Source organism: Sceloporus undulatus, chromosome 2 (genome assembly GCF_019175285.1).
Source record: "Sceloporus undulatus isolate JIND9_A2432 ecotype Alabama chromosome 2, SceUnd_v1.1, whole genome shotgun sequence".
Taxonomy (NCBI): domain Eukaryota; kingdom Metazoa; phylum Chordata; class Lepidosauria; order Squamata; family Phrynosomatidae; genus Sceloporus; species Sceloporus undulatus.
In genome coordinates this window covers 170704265-170722147 of record NC_056523.1, presented here as the reverse complement: position 1 = coordinate 170722147, position 17883 = coordinate 170704265, and the positions used below count along the sequence as shown (strand labels likewise).

The window sequence follows — 17883 nt, the reverse complement described above, 5'->3', positions numbered from 1 at the left end:
ATTTCCTCATTGTCTAGGTTGAATTAATGTACAGCACTAATATAAATAAAATAAATAAATAAATAAATAAAATGTAGGTCCTCCATGGTCATCTTTCGGCCTCTGAGAGGAGAGTAGGCTGGCCCAGTTCCATCAGGGGCTAGCCTGAAGAAGAGGCTCCTCCCTCCTAACTGTCATCTTTCGGCCTCTGAGGGGGAGAGTAGGCTGGCCCAGTTCCATCGGGGCTAGCCTGAAGATAGAGGCTCCTCCCTCCATAACTGTCATCTTTCGGCCTCTGAGGGGGAGAGTAGGCTGGCCCAGTTCCATCAGGGGCTAGCCTGAAGAAGAGGCTCCTCCCTCCATAACTGTCATCTTTCGGCCTCTGAGGGGGAGTAGGCTGGCCCAGTTCCATCAGGGGCTAGCCTGAAGATAGAGGCTCCTCCCTCCCTAACTGTCATCTTTCGGCCTCTGAGGGGGAGAGTAGGCTGGCCCAGTTCCATCAGGGGCTAGCCTGAAGAAAGAGGCTCCTCCCTCCATAACTGTCATCTTTCGGCCTCTGAGGGGGAGAGTAGGCTGGCCCAGTTCCATCAGGGGCTAGCCTGAAGATAGAGGCTCCTCCCTCCATAACTGTCATCTTTCGGCCTCTGAGGGGGAGAGTAGGCTGGCCCAGATCCATCAGGGGCTAGCCTGAAGTAGAAGCTCCTCCCTCCATAACTTGCAGTGGTTCCGGTCCTTCCTCTCGGGCAGGTCTCAGAGGGTGCTACTCGGGGACTGTAGCTCCAGTAAGGGGTACCTCACTTGTGGGGTTCCTCAGGGGGCTATTTTGTCCCCGATGTTATTTAACATCTATATGAAGCCGCTGGGTGAGATAATACGGAGTCATGGTGCTGGGTGTTATCAGTACGCTGATGACACCCAAATCTATTTCTCCGTATCTCGTTCGTCAGCCTCGAATTCTGATGGCATCTCTTCTCTCAATGAATGTCTTCAGGCGGTAATGGGCTGGATGAGGAAAAACAGATTGAAACTGAATCCAGACAAGACGGAGGTGCTCATGGTAGCGGCCCCGAAACCAAGAATTGGGTTGCAACCTCCAGTCCTGGATGGGGTCACACTCTCCTCCAGCGACTGTGTTCGCAGTCTGGGGGTGCTCCTTGACTCGTCGCTCCTGATGACAAATCAGGTAAATGCGACGGTCAGGAGTGCCTGTTATCAGCTTCGGCTGATACGCCAGCTGCGCCCTTTTCTGGAAGTAAGGGATCTCGAGACGGTTGTGCACGCGCTGGTAACCTAAACTAAAGGAATATAGGTGACAGTCTTATGGGACTATGTGTCCTATTAGTGGTCTGCAGACTGATGTAATTTTGGCAAACCTGGGCCCAGATGCTACCTTTTCTCACTGCCTGATTGCATTCAAGGTGTTACAGTTCCAGGCTTTGAATTAAATCCATTTATATGAGATGATGTGTGCAGTATTTTGTCCTTTACATCAGGCAACAAAACATCTTAGGGCAGCCTGCAGTGCGGGGCTTCAGTGGTGTCACTAGGGTTGGTGTCACCTGGTGCAGTAACTCATGGTGTCACACATCCCCATTGACTTCCTCCCATACCACACTATACATCAGTGGTTCCCAACCTTCCTAATGCCGCGACCATTTAATACAGTTCCTCATGTTGTGGTGACCCAAAACCATGAAATTATTTTTGTTGCTACTTCATAACTGTAATTAAATAGGTGTTTTCCAATGGTCTTAGGCGACCCCCATGAAAGGGTCATTGGACCTCCAAAGGGGTCCCAACCCACAGGTTGGGAACCACTGCTATACATAATCATTAATAATGTTTCTTGTACTAATGTTACTCGTAAATTGTAACTCACGTATATCAGTTAATGTAATGACAATGAATGTAACAACTAGCAAAATTAAAATCTTACCTTTAAATTACAATACCATATGCACAGCCTAAATGTATTTACATAGTTTCATGTGGCTAAAGTGAAATTTTGCAAAGATGTGATGTTTATAAAGAAAATTCTAAAAGAGTAAAATAAAATTAAAACATCTGAGCCTCTCCTTTCTCTGGTCATTGAGCCTCACCACACTCTTCTCTTTCGCTGAGCTCCAGGGTTTTAAAGAGATGTGGGTGAATGCCATAGTCTATTACTCCCAAAAGGCAGACATTTGGGGAGCAATGGTGTCACCCCCTCTTAGGATGTCAACCGGAGAGGCCTGCAACCTGTAGTGACACCTCTTTGAGGCTTTGTTTAATGTTCTATGTGTTGAACTGCTATGAAAGGCCAAAGGGTAAGCAATAGTTGCATGGTGTAACAATTGGTGTGTGTGTGTGTGAGAGAGAGAGAGAGAGAGAGAGAGAGAATGAAAATATGACATGAATGCTTGTTTGTATAACCTCTTTGACTTGAAGAATGTTACCAGTATCAACGCTACTACCGGCATAGTCTCTTGCCTTGCGGGAGCCTGCAACCCATCTCCTTGAAAAGGTAACACTATAAGCCAAAATGGTGAAATGATTAAACTGAGGCTTTCATACTCTGGACACATCTTTGGAGACAACATAATGAACAGGAAAAGACAATAATATTCAGTGAAGCAGAAGACAGTAGGAAAAGAGGAAGACCCCATTACAGACGGATGGACTCAACCAAGGAAGTAGATTATCACATGAGGATAAGAAATGGGAGAAAAATGGAATGCTGACATCATGACTGTGCAATTGTGTGAAGATTTTCACATGACATCACATTCATCTGTATTTCTCCCATCAACAATCTGGAATGCTTCTGTAACTTCTTATTCACAGGGAATCCCCATGCATAGCTTGCTGATAGCACTTCATTCACGCTATCACAAAGTTGTGGAAGCCAGTAATGTTTGGTTTGCGCTATCATGGAACAATCAGGACATTTTCTCAGGGTTCACACGCAATTCATTTTGGTTGCTAGGATTTGGGGTGGGTTTCTATGTTATTTTGAGGTGTAGGGCACAATTTTCTTTGAACTGTATAAAAATAAGGTTTTGAAATATATCAGTTTTATGAATTTTATCCTGTGCTCTTTGGGACATAACCATGCTTTTCAGACATGCTTAGTCATGTCTAACTGGTGCATGTGTGAAATGTTCAATGACGCTGCAATAACGATACAAGAATGGATGTATGCGGAATGCAATTGCATTTCCCTATCGTTTTTGTCTTGTCATTGTTGTGTGATTGCTCAACTGTGTAAAAATAAAGATCTCTATAGTCCTGTGCTTCTGTTATCTTCAAATAGCGCAATTGTTGTGCTATTGGCCCTAGTGTGATAATCTCAGAAGCTACAGACGTGAGTTTACAATACCTATGTAGGGCTGTTGATGCCTGAGGCTCTTAGAGTTCTCTCATTCACAGGAATGCCTTACATTACCATATATACTCGACTTTAAGTTGACCTCATGTATAAGTCAGGGACAGATTTTGGGCCAAAGTTATGGCTTTTGATATGACCCGTGTATAAGTCAAGGGTAAAACTTATGAGCATGTAATAAAGGATGTAAAGAATAAAGCAAAGGGAAACGATGCCAAACAACCTACAAAATTCAAGCAGACATCACTGTTTGTGCTTACACTAAAGGCTCGATGGATGAGAGAATAGAGGAGAATCAGTGCTTCCAAGACAGATTAAGCCCTTGCCTTCCATCAGAGGCTGGTTCCTTTTTTTTCTTTTTTCTTTTTTGTAAGAGTTAGAGTATGGTACTTACATTGACCCATGGATTCGTCGACTCAGGTTTTGGGGGTTAATGTTTTGACTAAAATTTCTAGATCTATATACATACACACACACACACACACACATATATATCTATATATACACACACACAATATACAGTAAAGGTAAGTTGAAAGCAAATAACAAAAAAAATGTGTTTGCGTCTCTGTAGCAAAGGATTTTCATAACCATAAAAAGCCCAGTTTTTGTTATTCAGTAACAGCAGGTAGATACAGCTGATCCTCTATATGCATTTGTGGATGAGAAGAAGACTGGACTTGGGGAGACCCAGATTGTAAGACCCAAAGCTCTGCAGAAAGAAGGCTTAAGTGCCCTCCTTCCATCCTACTGAATTCTCAGGCAAGTGCCTGCTTTGTCTGTTGGATTAAGCCCACTGCGATTGGGAGAGAGGAGCTACCAGCAATCAGTTACGCAGCTGATTTCTTCAATCACACTGTTGACTTGTATGCATAAAAGCCAGGCTGATTGGCTGGCCTTCCTGGTCAGTCCACACCCACAGCTTCACTTTCCCCCACTCACTTCTATTTGTGTTTGTGGCTCTCCTCCAAGTGAACAAGGTTCAGAAGCTGCCCTTCTACACAGAGAGGAGACTCTGCTTTCTCAACCATCACCAGAAAGGGCTTTTATTTAACCAACCACAGGTTAGTCACTGACCTCCAGCTTTAATGCTTGCAAGCCTATGTATGGATATATTTGTTTTAAGAATGGAGCTCTTGCAGGAGTGGGGAGGCCTTGGTTCTTTAGCAATTCAAGTAAGGCCCAAGAATTTTGCAGCAACACTTCTTCCATGCTTTCATATTCCTAACAGGGGAAAGTTTTACATGCTGGATTTCTGGTTCTTCAGAGTGGGTAGGTGGGTATAAGTGTGCTCTTCTCTCCAAATTGCCTGTCGACTTATGGTGACCCCATGAACTTCATAGGGTTTTCTTAGGTAAGGAATACTCAGAGGTGGTTTAGAAATGTCATTTGAGAGAAAAAAGTTGTTGATGTGAAAGGAAAAAAGATCATTAGTTAAAAAGACCTTCGGCATGCTAAGGCTGAGCCCCTGTTGGCTCTAGAAAAGTAGTTGCATAAAAGAGAGCAGTGAATAGTTCCCAGCCAAATTCACTTAGAGGAGAGCCACAAACAGCTTGATTTCCGAAATCAGCAAATGACACTTTTCCAGACATGGATTTAAATGCTGAAATCTTGCCTGATGTATAGGATAACAGTTTGGGTTGGGCGGATGGACTAAAACCCTTTATTTTTATATCAATTTCCTTTCACTTCAGTGACACTGAACAAAACATAATATCTAATCCCAATCTATATTATGCAATCACAGATCATTAAAACACAAGACAGCCATAACACAAAACACAATACAAAATGTATCCCTAATAGAAAACATAATATAAAAGATCAACAATATAAAAGAGAAAGGGGTAGTAGCAGTTCAGTAATTTTAAAAAGGCATAATAGACTAGGGTTATTTAAAAAGGGAGACAATCCCCAGTTCTTGCATATGTGTCTGAATCATAATTTTACAAATCCCATCAGCAGAGAAAAAGAAAGTTTCAATCATTTCTGTTACACATGTATTGGTATCTCCTAACAGATAAACCAAATGCAATTCTTCCAAGAAATTCCAAAAGTCTTCCAAGATCAACAACAGATAAGTGCCAACGTCATGTGAAAGGGGGTGGGACCAGATGTTGTAATTCCACTTCATTTCCATCTCTAGAGTATTGTGCAGTGATGTCCATAGCCAGTAATGTCTGGAAAGAAATTAAAGAAAGCCAGCCATCTGGTATGGACAATTCAATTGACCCCTGGACAATTTAGTTGACATTGTAACCATACAAGTCTCTTTCTTTTACATGCAGAAAACAAACAGGTAGGGAAAATGCAGCATGGTTGGTTAATCATCTGTGCCTCAACCTTTGGATTTGTGTACTTGTAACAGTTCATTTGTTTTCTTCCTCAGACAGGAAGAGTCAGATTAACTTTGCAGTTTATATCTAACTAGTAGGAAATTCTCCCATGTGTGTAATCTGAAAAACAAGCACCCGCATGTTTGCATGAGTGCAAGGTAATGTCCTTCAGCATGGAGGAAACATTCTCTTACAAATGTCCATAGCTGTGTCTTTCTGGAAAATCAGTATGCATGCACCTTTGAAACTGTTATTACTTCACAGGCTAGATTGCCCACAGGCTGTATTTCATCCACCTGCCTCCCAAAAGGGCTTAATAATATTAGTATTAGCATGCAAAGGGATTGTGCAGCACCTTTGAGATTAAGGCCCTGTACACACCGACCATTAAGGCCAGCATGGGGGTAGAGTCAGGGTGTAGCATCGTCACGATGCATGCTCAACTCTGCCCCGCCCCCCGGGTGCCCTGATGCTGCATGCCACTCCACATGGTGTGTGGTGTCATGACGCGCTCTGGGACTACATCCATAAGACGCAGTGCTGAAGGAGCACCATATAGCTGTGGCTTTTTGCAGCTCCTTTGTGCGCTCTCAACAGTCCAGATTAGGACCACGGTATAAGGCTGCCGCAGCCCCAATGCAACTGGGAAAAAGGGTGGTGTCTCGCCGCCCCTTGGGGGCTGTCTGCACAGCCCCTAACTTACACAAAGACATTGGTAACATGAGGTTTCATAGACGTGAGCCTACTTCCTCAGCATATAACCAGACTCAATTCTCACTAAAAAAAGTTTTACCTAGTATCTTAGTACTGAACACTAAGAGGTACATTCCACTGATGAAAGACTAGCTTCAAGCTGATGTTAGAACACATAGCAGTTGCTGCAGAAAAGCTGGACGAATTTGTTCCAGGGCTGAAGAGAATCTCAGAATTCAAACTAGATTGTCAAACAGCAGTTGTGGCACAGGCTTCAGTGATACCGTTTTTAAAAAATATCATGCCCACTGACAAATTGAAGAGTGCAGAAGTCAGGAGATTATTGCATTAGCTTCGCTGCCAGGATAGACTCGGGATGTAACTTCCTTAAGGCGGATCTTATCGCATTTACGCATCACTGGGCAATATGCAGCTCATATACAACCCGGGCTTCTCTTGCAGCTTTTCAAGAACAGGATTTTCCCATTCTTGAAAAGATACGGGACAAGCCTGGTGAAGCCCGGGTTGCATACGGGCTTCATACTGCCCAGCGATGGGTGAATGGGAAAAGATCCGTCTTAAGAAAGTTACAACCTGGGTCTATCCTGGCAGTGAAGCTAATACGATAATCTCCTAAGTGTTTAAATATTGAAATCTTGCCTGATGCATAGGTCAACATTAGCGCTGGCTGGCTGGAACAAAATTCTTTATTTTATATCATTTTCTTTTCAGTACATAGACTTTGGCCAATGCATAAGATCAAAACATAATGTTAAAAGTATATAAAAACATTTAAACACATCTAATGTAGAGATCATAGAATCACAAAACTTTAAAGCTGAAACATGTGCAATTCTCAGAAGCAGCTGCATAGCTTCTGGAAAACTATACAGGTTTCTGGGGAAGCTGCATTGCTTTGGTAGAAAAGCTGTGCAGTTTTCCATTATTGCAAGGGAGAATTTCCAAGTGTCCTGAAGCAACAGAATGAAAAATACGTTCATTGTTCTCAACATCTGACAAGCAGAACCAACTACTAGAACAGCTGGGAAGCAGATGAAGAGCCAGGAATGGGGATCAATTGACGTTTCTTTCTGTCTCTCTTTTTTGGCCTGTTATAGTTCCCTCCCACCCTCAGGTCCGTAGGCAATGCATTTTAGATGTGTTTACAGTAGGTGTGAACTAGAACTTTGGATACAAAAAAAATCATTTACCAGAATCTATGCCCTCTCTTATTTTGATTGGTGGTGAGTAATCAATGGTTTCCAAGTAGCTTTGGTGGCTGAGGGGAAATCAGCTCCCTGGGTCCAAGAGATATCTATGTCATTATTAAACTGGATCACTTTGAGTTTGTTGATACCGATGAAGTGGACAAGCTTCTTGGAAGTGTTAGGAGGAGGACGTGCTCTCTCAATCCCTGTCCCTCCTGGCTGACTGCCCAGGGTGGTGATGCTGTAACATCATTATTGCAACGCATAATCAATGCATCATTCAGGGAGGGAAAATTTCCATCTAGTTTAAAACTAGCAACAGTTAAACTGTTGCTCAAGAAACCCTCCCTGGACCCCCTGGTAAGGAATAACTATAAACCGGTCTCATTATTGCCATTTTTAGGTAAGGTGATCAAGAGAGCGGTTGCCTTCCAACTCCAAGCAGTCTTGGATGAAACCGATTATCTGGACCCATTTCAAACTGGCTTCAGATAGGGATATGGAGCTGAGACTGCCATGGTCACCTTAGTTGATGATCTCCATCTGGGCATCAACAGGGGAAGTTTGACCTTGTTGGTGCTTTTGGACATCTCAGCAGCTTTCGATACCATTGACCACAGTATCCTTCTGGAACGCCTGAGGGAGTTGGGCATCGGGGGCACTGCGCTTCAGTGGTTCCGATCCTACCTCTCGGGTAGATTCCAGATAGTGCAGTTGGGGGACACGTGCTCCTCTAAGAGGGAACTAACATCTGGGGTCCCTCAGGGAGCTATTTTGTCTCCCACTTTGTTTAACATTAACACTGGGAGAGATCATCCAGAGGCATGGGGCGTGGTGTTATCAGTACGCTGATGACACCCAAATATGCTTCTCTGTGTCTCCGACTGCTGCAGTGTCTAAGGATGGCGTCTCTCCTCTGAATGCCTGCCTGAAGTCAGTAATGGGCTGGATGAGGGAAAACAAACTCAGTCTGAATCCAGAGAAAACGGAAGTACTGGTGATAGGTTCCCCAGGCCCGGGGAAGGAAATTTATCCACCTGTCCTGAATGGGGTCACACTACCCCTGAAGGACGAAGTTCACAGCTTAGGAATACTTCTGGACTCATCCCTGCAGTTGACATCTCAAGTAGATGCGACGGTTAGAAGTGCTTGCTATCAGCTTCGGTTGATAAGCCAGCTGCGACCCTACCTGGGCCAAAGGGACCTTGAAACTGTGGTACATGCTCTGGTAACCTCTCGCTTAGATTTCTGTAATGCGCTCTACATGGGGCTACCCTTGTACCAAGCCCGGAAGCTTCAGTTAGTACAAAATGTGGCAGCCAGATTGGTCACCGGTGCATCCATGTTTGACCATATAACACCTACCTTGAAAGATCTCCACTGGCTGCCCATTCACTTCCGAGCGCAATATAAGGTGTTGGTTATTACCTATAAAGCCCTACATGGCTTGGGCCCGAGTTACTTGAGGGACTGCATCTCCCCATATAATCCGCCCCGCACACTTAGAACATCCGGGAAGAACCTGTTGGAAATACCATCTTCCAGATATGTCTCCACATCCCAGATGGCCTTTTCTGTAGCAGCCCCGTGGTCTTCCCCAGGAGCTCCGGCTTATGACCCCCCTGGAATCATTTAAAAAGAGACTCAAAACCTTTCTCTTTTGTCAAGCCTTTCCCTCTGTAGAATGAATAGTATTTTCGATGCGATTGATTCCCTGCCTTACCCTGCTGTATGTTGTCCATAGAGTTGGTAGAATTTTATATTGAAGTTTATTTATCTTGTTTTTATGAGATTGTGTAATGGTTTTTTTAATTAGTCTGTAACCCCTCCTCGATCCAATGGGAGAGGCAGGGAAACACAAATAAAATTTATTATAATTATTATTATTATCCTTCAAATTTCTCTTTCTTTCTTTTCAAAGTCCTGACTGCAACCATGTGGTTCTACCTGGCTGTCCTGTTGGGGCTTTACTTCCTCCGCCGATGGTACCGGGAGAGACAGACTGTGGAGAACCTCAGGGAGAAATACGTCTTTATCACTGGTTGTGACTCTGGCTTTGGGAACAAGCTTGCCAGGCAGCTGGATGCCCTGGGCCTGCGGGTGTTGGCAGCCTGTTTCACCCAAGAAGGGGCAGAAGAGTTGGAGAGGCTGTCATCTGATCGACTGAAAACCACCATCTTAGATGTCAGCAGCAAAGAGAGTGTTGTGGCAGCAACTGAGTGGGTGAAAGGAATTGTGAGGAGCAAAGGTGACAGATTCCCTCTACTTCTCTTGTGCTCTCTCTCCCTCCCTCCCTCCCTCCCTCCCTCCCTCCCTCTCTCTCTCTCTCTCTCTCTCTGTTGTGTGCCAGTAGCGTGAGTGACATAACTGGTTGACTTCAAACGTTCCCAAGAGCAGGTAGGGTCACCAGCCGGCCAGAGGAAAAGACCCTGACCTGCTCTTGTGCATCTTAAGAGGCCAGAACCTGTGCCAAAGCTGCGCTCTAGTCTTTAGGACTGGAGCGTGGCTTTGGCGCGGCTTCTGGTCTCTTAGGATGCGTGCATCATTTAAACAGCATACCTCCAAAGTGACCCAAAGCAGTTTTATTTTGGCCTATCTGTTCAGGCCCTAAGAAACTTTCTCAGTTCAAAAGATGCACAGTCTATTCATCAGTCTCTCTCTCACACACATAGACACACCACACACACCGAGAGAGAGAGAGAGCCAGCCTTTTGATAGAATGTCACTGCCCACTACTGCACAGTATAGTGCTTACATACAGCCATGTCACAGAAGCTATTAAGGAGAGAATGTATCTGTTGTTTGGTGTGCATATCCGGTGGAAACCAGCTTAGAAGGATAACACACAATTTCTGCAGAAATAATCCAGTTTGCACCACTTTAAACTGTTGTAGTTCAGTATTATGGAATTATGGAAATTATTGTTTTGTGAGACTTTTAGCTTTTTCTGTCAGAGCTCTGGTGGCACAAAGGATTCCATGGGGTGGAGCCATGGCATTTAAAGTGGTATCAAACTGTATTATTTCTGTTGTGCTGATACATCCAAGGTGAGAGGTTCCTCTTTTGCTCATAATAGTGAATACAAAACAATTGTTGATCCTCAGGAGTGATCAGGCGGCAATGGGATTGTCATCAAAGGGATGGAAGGGGAATTGGGAAAGGGAGAAGTCTGTCAGAGTTAGCATGCACAAACACTATTAAAGCAAATGACAGACTTGGTGGCAGAGGGACATAGAAAAAGGAAATGGGACTTATACAAAAAGTCATCTGATTGGAAAGGTGGGCTGAAACATTATGATACACAACAAGGTAGGAAAAATATAAAATAAACATTGAAACTATTTATTTATTTATTTATTTAAAGGATTTATATTCCGCCTTTCTCCTGCAATGGGATTGTTCTGCAACAATGCAGTAAGATATTTTAAAATGACCCATCTGGGTTCATCCAGTGTTATCAGTTGTTATATTCCCAGTATTTAAGAGGCCTAAAAAGAGTAGTTTTATCACTCCATCATCCACCCATAACTAAATATATTTCAATTAATAATATGAGAACTGTTTAGCTGACTTCTGTCGTTCTGGATTTGTACAGACAACAATTAGAAAAGGAAAAATATTGAAGGACAAGATGAAACTGTTGGCTTCTAACTCCTAAAATGAAACATAATCTATTTTAGGCCAACATCAAGTCGTAATGCAGAATAAATCATTGGAATCAGTGGTAACCCCTTAGGAGAATTTCACATGGGAGGTTAACCATGAGTAAATTGCCATGAAATCATCCAAAATCGTGAAAAAGTGTGATCGGGGTTCACAACCCCATGCGCTTCTCCCATCAATAAATTGTCATGGAGGCACTGGCACTCATTTGTCCTGTGAGTAAAGTGTCCTTGGAGCCACCATTTGGCAATAACAGGATCTGTTATTGCCAACTGGCAGTTCCAAGGATTCATAACTCACGGGACAAGAAGTGCCAATGCCTCCATGATGACTTATTGATGGGAGAAACACATGGGGGTGTGAACCCCAGTCGTGTTTTTTTCACAATTTCATGGTGATTTACTCATAGTAAGCCTGCCATGTGATATTCTCCTAAGAGGTTACCACTGATTTAAATGATAAAAGTCAGCTAAACAGTTATTTGTTTTTGTTATTCCAAATGTGTTTGCTGGGCTTTTTTTTTAATTTTGGCTTTTCAAATGTTTTGTTCCTCTTAGTGGATAAATATGAGACTATAATATGATTACTTTATTCTTGAAAGTATTGAATTTATGGAAACACCTCACCAGAAAGTTTTGGATCTTCTCTGTTTCATTTCAATAAAATAACATTCATTTAAATAAAAAAAAGAGGGGGGGATATTGCAATTCATTTTGCCATGCATATATTATAAACAGTGTATTGTGGGTTGATGACTAGGTATAAGACATAATAAGCAAAAATATTTTTAAAATATATTTTCCCAGAAAATATCAACAGCAAAACATAATATAATATGCCCCCAAATTTAAAGAAACATTTTCTGTCCCTAGATCAGTTTTTATTACTGATCATTAGTCATTCAGAAACACTAAAACATTATCTTAAAAGTGATGGCAGGATGAATTTGTAATGCCCTTAACATTTCTCTCAAAGTTTAGTTGTTATCCATATAATCCTACAATATATAGCTCTGTTTACAAAGAGATCAGAAGGACATTTGTGATGACAGAGATTTTTTTTTAAAGTGAGCATCAAGTTATTAAAATACTGTATGTCAAAATGAGGCAGAGAAGAGATGGCAAAGAATGTGTACATTCTCTCTTCCCACAGGGCTCTGGGGCTTGGTCAACAATGCAGGTATAGCTTCTCATGCAGCTCCCACTGAGTGGTTGACCAAGGATGACTTTGCAGAGGTGATAAATGTCAACCTGCTTGGACTAATTGACGTGACGTTGCACATGCTGCCCCTGGTGAGAGCTGCCAGAGGAAGGGTCGTCAATGTGGCCAGTGTCATGGGAAGAGTGGCATGCTTTGGAGGAGGTTACTGTCCCTCCAAGTATGGTGTGGAAGCTTTCTCAGACAGCCTGAGGTACAATACCAATTCTGAAGGGTTCTTTTTTGCTAAGCTGAGTGATGTGGTGTTTTCCTACATCCAACCTGTACTGAAGGAAAGAGATGCACAAATACAGATACCTTGAGCTGCAGTAATTCATTGCAGAGATTTATATGCCTTGTCGTTGTTGTTAACTGCCCTCAAGTTATTTTTAACCCATGGTGATCCTGTGGATAAGATAATCTCCAAGACTCCTTGTCCTCCACTGCCTTGCTGGAAACTCATACCTTCCTAATAGAGTCCATCTGTCTAGCATGCAGCCTTCCTCTCTTTCTGCTTCCCTCCACCTTTCCTAGTATTATTGTGTTTTCTAATGAGTCGTGCCTTCTCATGATATGTTCAAAGTATGACAGCCTCAGTTTTGCCATTTTGACTTCCAGGGAGATTTCTGGCTTGATTTGTTCTAGGACCCATTTGTTTGTCTTTTTGACTATCCATGGTATACTCAGCGCTCTTTTCCAGCACCACATTTTGAATGAATTGATTTTCTTCCTATCCTCTTTCTTAACTGTCCAGCTCTCACATCCATACATGGTAATAGGGAAAACTACGGCTTGTACAATTCTAACTTTTGTGTTTGCATTTTAGAATCTTTTCTAGCTCTTTCATGGCCATCCTCCCCATTCTTAATCTTCTTCTGATTTCCTGACTGCAGTCCCCATTTCTGTCAATGTCTGATCCCAGGTATGAGAACTCTTTTACCATTTCTATTTCTTCATTGTCTCAGGTGAGTTTGTCAAGATTCTCCATGGTAATTGTTTTTTGTTTTCTTTATGTGTTTTATATACCTTAGGTCCAGGTTATCTGACATAACATATAGCCCCCATATGAGCCTCCTGGCCTCTGTGATTCATAGGAAGGGGCCCTCTTTCAACTCTTTTGCCTTCACAAACTTGGTTAGTGGGGATGCTGGACAGGGCCTTCTCTGTAGCTGCCCCAGGCTCTGGAAGTGAATTGTGTGTTTGACATTGTTTTTAGTATTCCTAATAATTTAATCCCATTTTAATTTGGCTTTTGTGGTATTTTGAGTCCTGGGGTTTTTTGGGGGAGGGGGAAATAAATAAAATTAATAATAAGAACACTTGCTTTTTCTTGCAGGTTGAATCATGGAACCTCAAAAATACATGGTTGTAAAATTTTGAGTCCAGGCTAATTGAAACAGATTAAGATATCAATTAAAATAGAAATTTTCTAAAGAAAAGTGATAACTTAATTAGTTTTTTAAAAAACTTAATGGCTTAGTTCAGCTGAAATTTCATCATTAACTTAATTCCAATATTAAATTACTAATTGTCAAATAATTTGGACATTTTCTAACAAAAAAGAGGAACTTAGGGGCTGTGCAGAAAGCCACTAAAGGGTAGCCTGCAGCCGCCCCTTTTACAGCCAGATCAGGGCTGTGGCAACCGCACACAGGTTGTGTCCTTTTTGTGCTCTGCAAAGAGTGCAATAGCCACTGCACTGCAGCTTTACTGCACTCCCTCGACTCTGTGTCATGCGGACACAGTGCCAGAGGAGAGCGGTGATGCCACACGCCATGTGGTGCAGTGCACAGTGTCACACCAGTCTGGGGGCAGATCTGGGACATGGATCATGTAGACTCTATGTCCCGACTCTGCCCCCAACCCAGCCAAAGATGCTGGTGTGCACAGCCCCTCAATTAAATCTTTGTACAGTGGTACCCCGGGTTACGAAAGTAATCCGTTCCGCGGAGCCCTTCGTAACCCGAAATCTTTCGCAAGCCGAAATTGCCATAGGCGCTAGCGCTGGAAGCCGCGATTCCGTGTGAAAAAGCGCCGAAAAGCACCAAAAAAATTTTTTCGTAACCCGAAAAAAAAAAAACGTAACCCGAAACAGTTTTTTCTAATGGATTTTTTTCGTAACCCGGAAATTTCGTAAGGCGGTGATTTCGTATCCCGGGGTACCACTGTATGTTAATAGATTCATATAAAAGGAATTCCTGCATTAACTTAATCCTAGAATTAATAATAGAATTTATTTATATCCTGCCCAATCACTAGGCTTACAACAGAAGGGAAATACAAAGCAATAGCAATAAACAATAACAATACACATAAGATAATAAAGAAATATAACATAGCAATACATAGCAAAAAACATAATAACACCAACAATAACAGTAATATTGTAGCAATTCAATAATGACAAAAGCCTAACACTGATTATTACATTCAAATCAATAATTATCAAAAAGAATTCCCCATTTCCAACCCCTCATTGGAAAAAAATAACAAGCAGATGCCAATAAACAATGAAATAATAAAGGAAATACAGCACAAGTTACAACACCGTCAAGGAATTACAATAAAAGATTACAATCTAACGCCCTGAAAAAGGGGGAGACTAAAAATTAGCAACAAAATAATTAAATTATTAAGCTATTAATTAATAACATGAGCTGCAGTGCTAAAAAGCTAGTGAGCCAAAAGGAGATCAAATTATAGAGTAGAGATAAAGAGAAAACAAAAGAGGAATATTTAACAGGTTAATTTAAAAAATGTGATGAAAGCAGGGAAGGGCAAAAGTAAAGTCATAGGTAGCATTTTTCAGCTTCATTCTAGGCGTTTATGCTTATTCATTAAATAAGCAAGTTTTGTTTTTGAATTTATACCATGAAGAACTTAAAAGGAAAAATCTTTCTCTATTTTGCAGTTTAATTATAAGAGGGAAAAAAATTTGCATCCTTTATATTTTATTTAAAAAAAATATTTTATTCAAAAAATATAAGGCCACTTATTCTCATAAAGCAGAGTGTGGTCTTCTTGTCAGATTAGTTGATTCAAAGATGGCTCCCTCATCTTTCTTTGCAGATAGATTTTCTATGCAGTGGGAAAGGGAAATATTGGGGAGTGATAACAATGAGGGCCCCAATCCTTTTGTCCATTCCAGGTAGAATAATCCTCTGGAACCCATGGGTTTTAACTACATGTTGACTCACCCTTTGACTCAAGTTGGAGTTAATCAAAATGTTAGAGACTACAAAGTATTCCCCTACACAAAATTCCAGTTGTTCCAGCAGGGTCTTACTGCACCCTGAAGTACTTCAGTGGCTGGGTTATGTGAATAATTCGGTCCTCTTTTGTTTTCAAGTGTTCTCAATTGAGAAGCCGTGTTCTTACACTAGAAATTGTAAGGGCCGATACATATTTCATGACAGACTATTCTTGAACTGGAGCACCTAAGGGCACATCAATCCATCTAAAGTATTTACGTTGGTTCTAAAGGAAAGTATGTTTCTTTCCCCCTTTTTTCCAATGCAGACGAGAGCTTCTTCCTTTTGGAGTACAAGTTAGCATTATTGAACCTGGAGCTTTTGCTAATCCCATTGTCAAATTAGTAGAAGAAAATTTAAGGGCTACATGGAATCGGATACCTTCTGATATCAAAGAGATCTATGGGCAAAAGTACTTTGACAACTGTAAGTCAACGTTCTGGAAAGTTTCGTGCAAACTGTAGCTATGTTTTTGGGAAACTGAATGGGAAGGAACTGTAAAATTACTTAAAATGAGGTGTGCTGTCATGAAAGACTTGGAGAAGGCTGCATCTGGTAAGCAAAAAAAAAAAAGAGGTTTATTGGATTTAAAAAGAACAGAACATTCTTTGTTAGGGCTAGGAAAGACATTAATTCTAGTCCCATTCTGATGTAAAGTTACTGAATGCAGTAGTTCTGACATTGTGGGATGTAACCCTCCCACGATGCCTTCATTGCACCTCCATTGCAGCCCCACCCCAGGTGTCACCCAGTGTAAAGAGATGGGGCTTCCAGGGGTGGGGCTTCTGGAGAGCATGGCCAAAACAGCACTCCCCCACTTCACTGCCACAGTAAATAGAATTGTGCTGTGGCATGAGGTGAGGGGTGCACTCAGCCCTCGCAGCAGCCCCCCCAAGCTACAAGTCCCATCTGGCCATGGCCATGTGGGACTCAGAAGGCTGGGGGTTGGGCAGATGCATTCCAGGTCCCACACGGTGATCCTCAATCCATTGCTGTTCAGATGCTAGGGCCTAAACTTTCCATGAACCCTATTTTGCATGGCCAGTGATCAGGGGAGCTGGCAGTCCAAGGGACCAAAGCTTGCCTGCCTGTAGCTCAAAGGAAGTTTAGTAGGACTAACTTTTCCTTGTCTTTTCCCCCCCTAACATGCAGACTGTAAATATTTTGAAGATCTCACTAAAGGAGCCAGCAAGGACCTCTACCTGGTCACTGACTGCATGGAGCATGCCCTGACATCCCGCTACCCTCGCACTCGCTACGCTGCAGGCTGGGATGCAAAGCTCTACTACATTCCTCTGTCTTACATGCCAACCTTAGTAGCTGACTATGTCCTGGCCGGCCTTGCCCCAAGGCCAGCCCAGGCAGTGTAGAGCCTGTGCCAAAAAGGACATCATAAACATCCAAACCAACCAACAAGATATGAGAATGGGGCCCAACTCCAACTGCATCATTCCATGACCTTATAAGATGAAGCCTCGGTTACTGAATATCTATTAGGAAAACTAAGGGTTTTTTCATTGATTCAGTACTATTGTTGTTAACTGCCCTTGAGTTGATCTCAGCTGATGGTGACCCTCTGGATGAGACCTCTCCAAGGCCCCCTGCCTTCCCCTGCTCTGCTTAAGCCTTGCAGACCCATGACCTTGACCTTCCTAATTGAGTCTAGGCATTTGGTGTAGGTTTTCCTTTCTTTATACTACCCTCAACTTTTCCTAGAATTATTGTGATTTTTAATGGGTCGTGCTTTCTCATGATGTGGCCAAAGTATGAAACGTCTCAGTTTTGTCATCTTGTCTTCCAGGAAGAGTTCAGGCTTGATCGGTTCACGGGCCCATCTTTTTGTGTTTTTGGCTGTCCGTGGTACTCTCAGCATTCTTCTCCAGCATCACATCTCCAATGAGTTTGTTTTCTTTCTGTCTGCTTTCTTCACTATCCATCTCACACTACCATACATAGCGATGGGGAATACCATGACCTGGATGATTCTAACTTTAGTGCTCAACTGAATAAATGTATGGCTGAAGATCTTGCCTAGTTCTTTTATAGCTATTGTTCCCATTCCTAATCATCTTCTTATTTATTTTTTTGACTGCATTCTCTGTTCTGACCAATGTTTGATCCAAAGTAAGGAAAATCTTTAATTATTTCAATTTCCTCATTGTCTAGGTTGAATTAATGTACAGCACTATATA

General features: G+C 42.3%; 1 protein-coding gene across 3 annotated transcripts; it reads left to right on the top strand.

The window, feature by feature from the left end:
- Positions 1 to 4253: 4253 nt before the first annotated feature.
- On the top strand, positions 4254 to 17466 carry LOC121922268 (retinol dehydrogenase 7-like). 3 transcript variants are annotated; one of them, XM_042451479.1, is made up of 5 exons: positions 4254 to 4407; positions 9502 to 9828; positions 12396 to 12654; positions 15960 to 16117; positions 16844 to 17466. In XM_042451479.1, the coding sequence occupies exons 2-5, from the start codon at positions 9516 to 9518 to the stop codon at positions 17059 to 17061; spliced, it is 948 nt and encodes a 315-aa protein (XP_042307413.1). In that variant the 5' UTR covers positions 4254 to 4407; positions 9502 to 9515; the 3' UTR covers positions 17062 to 17466. The 3 variants fall into 3 exon arrangements, with proteins under 3 accessions (XP_042307413.1, XP_042307411.1, XP_042307412.1); XM_042451477.1 differs by lacking the exon at positions 4254 to 4407 and adding an exon at positions 4502 to 4518; XM_042451478.1 differs by lacking the exon at positions 4254 to 4407 and adding an exon at positions 4573 to 4615.
- The last annotated feature ends 417 nt before the right edge of the window (positions 17467 to 17883 follow it).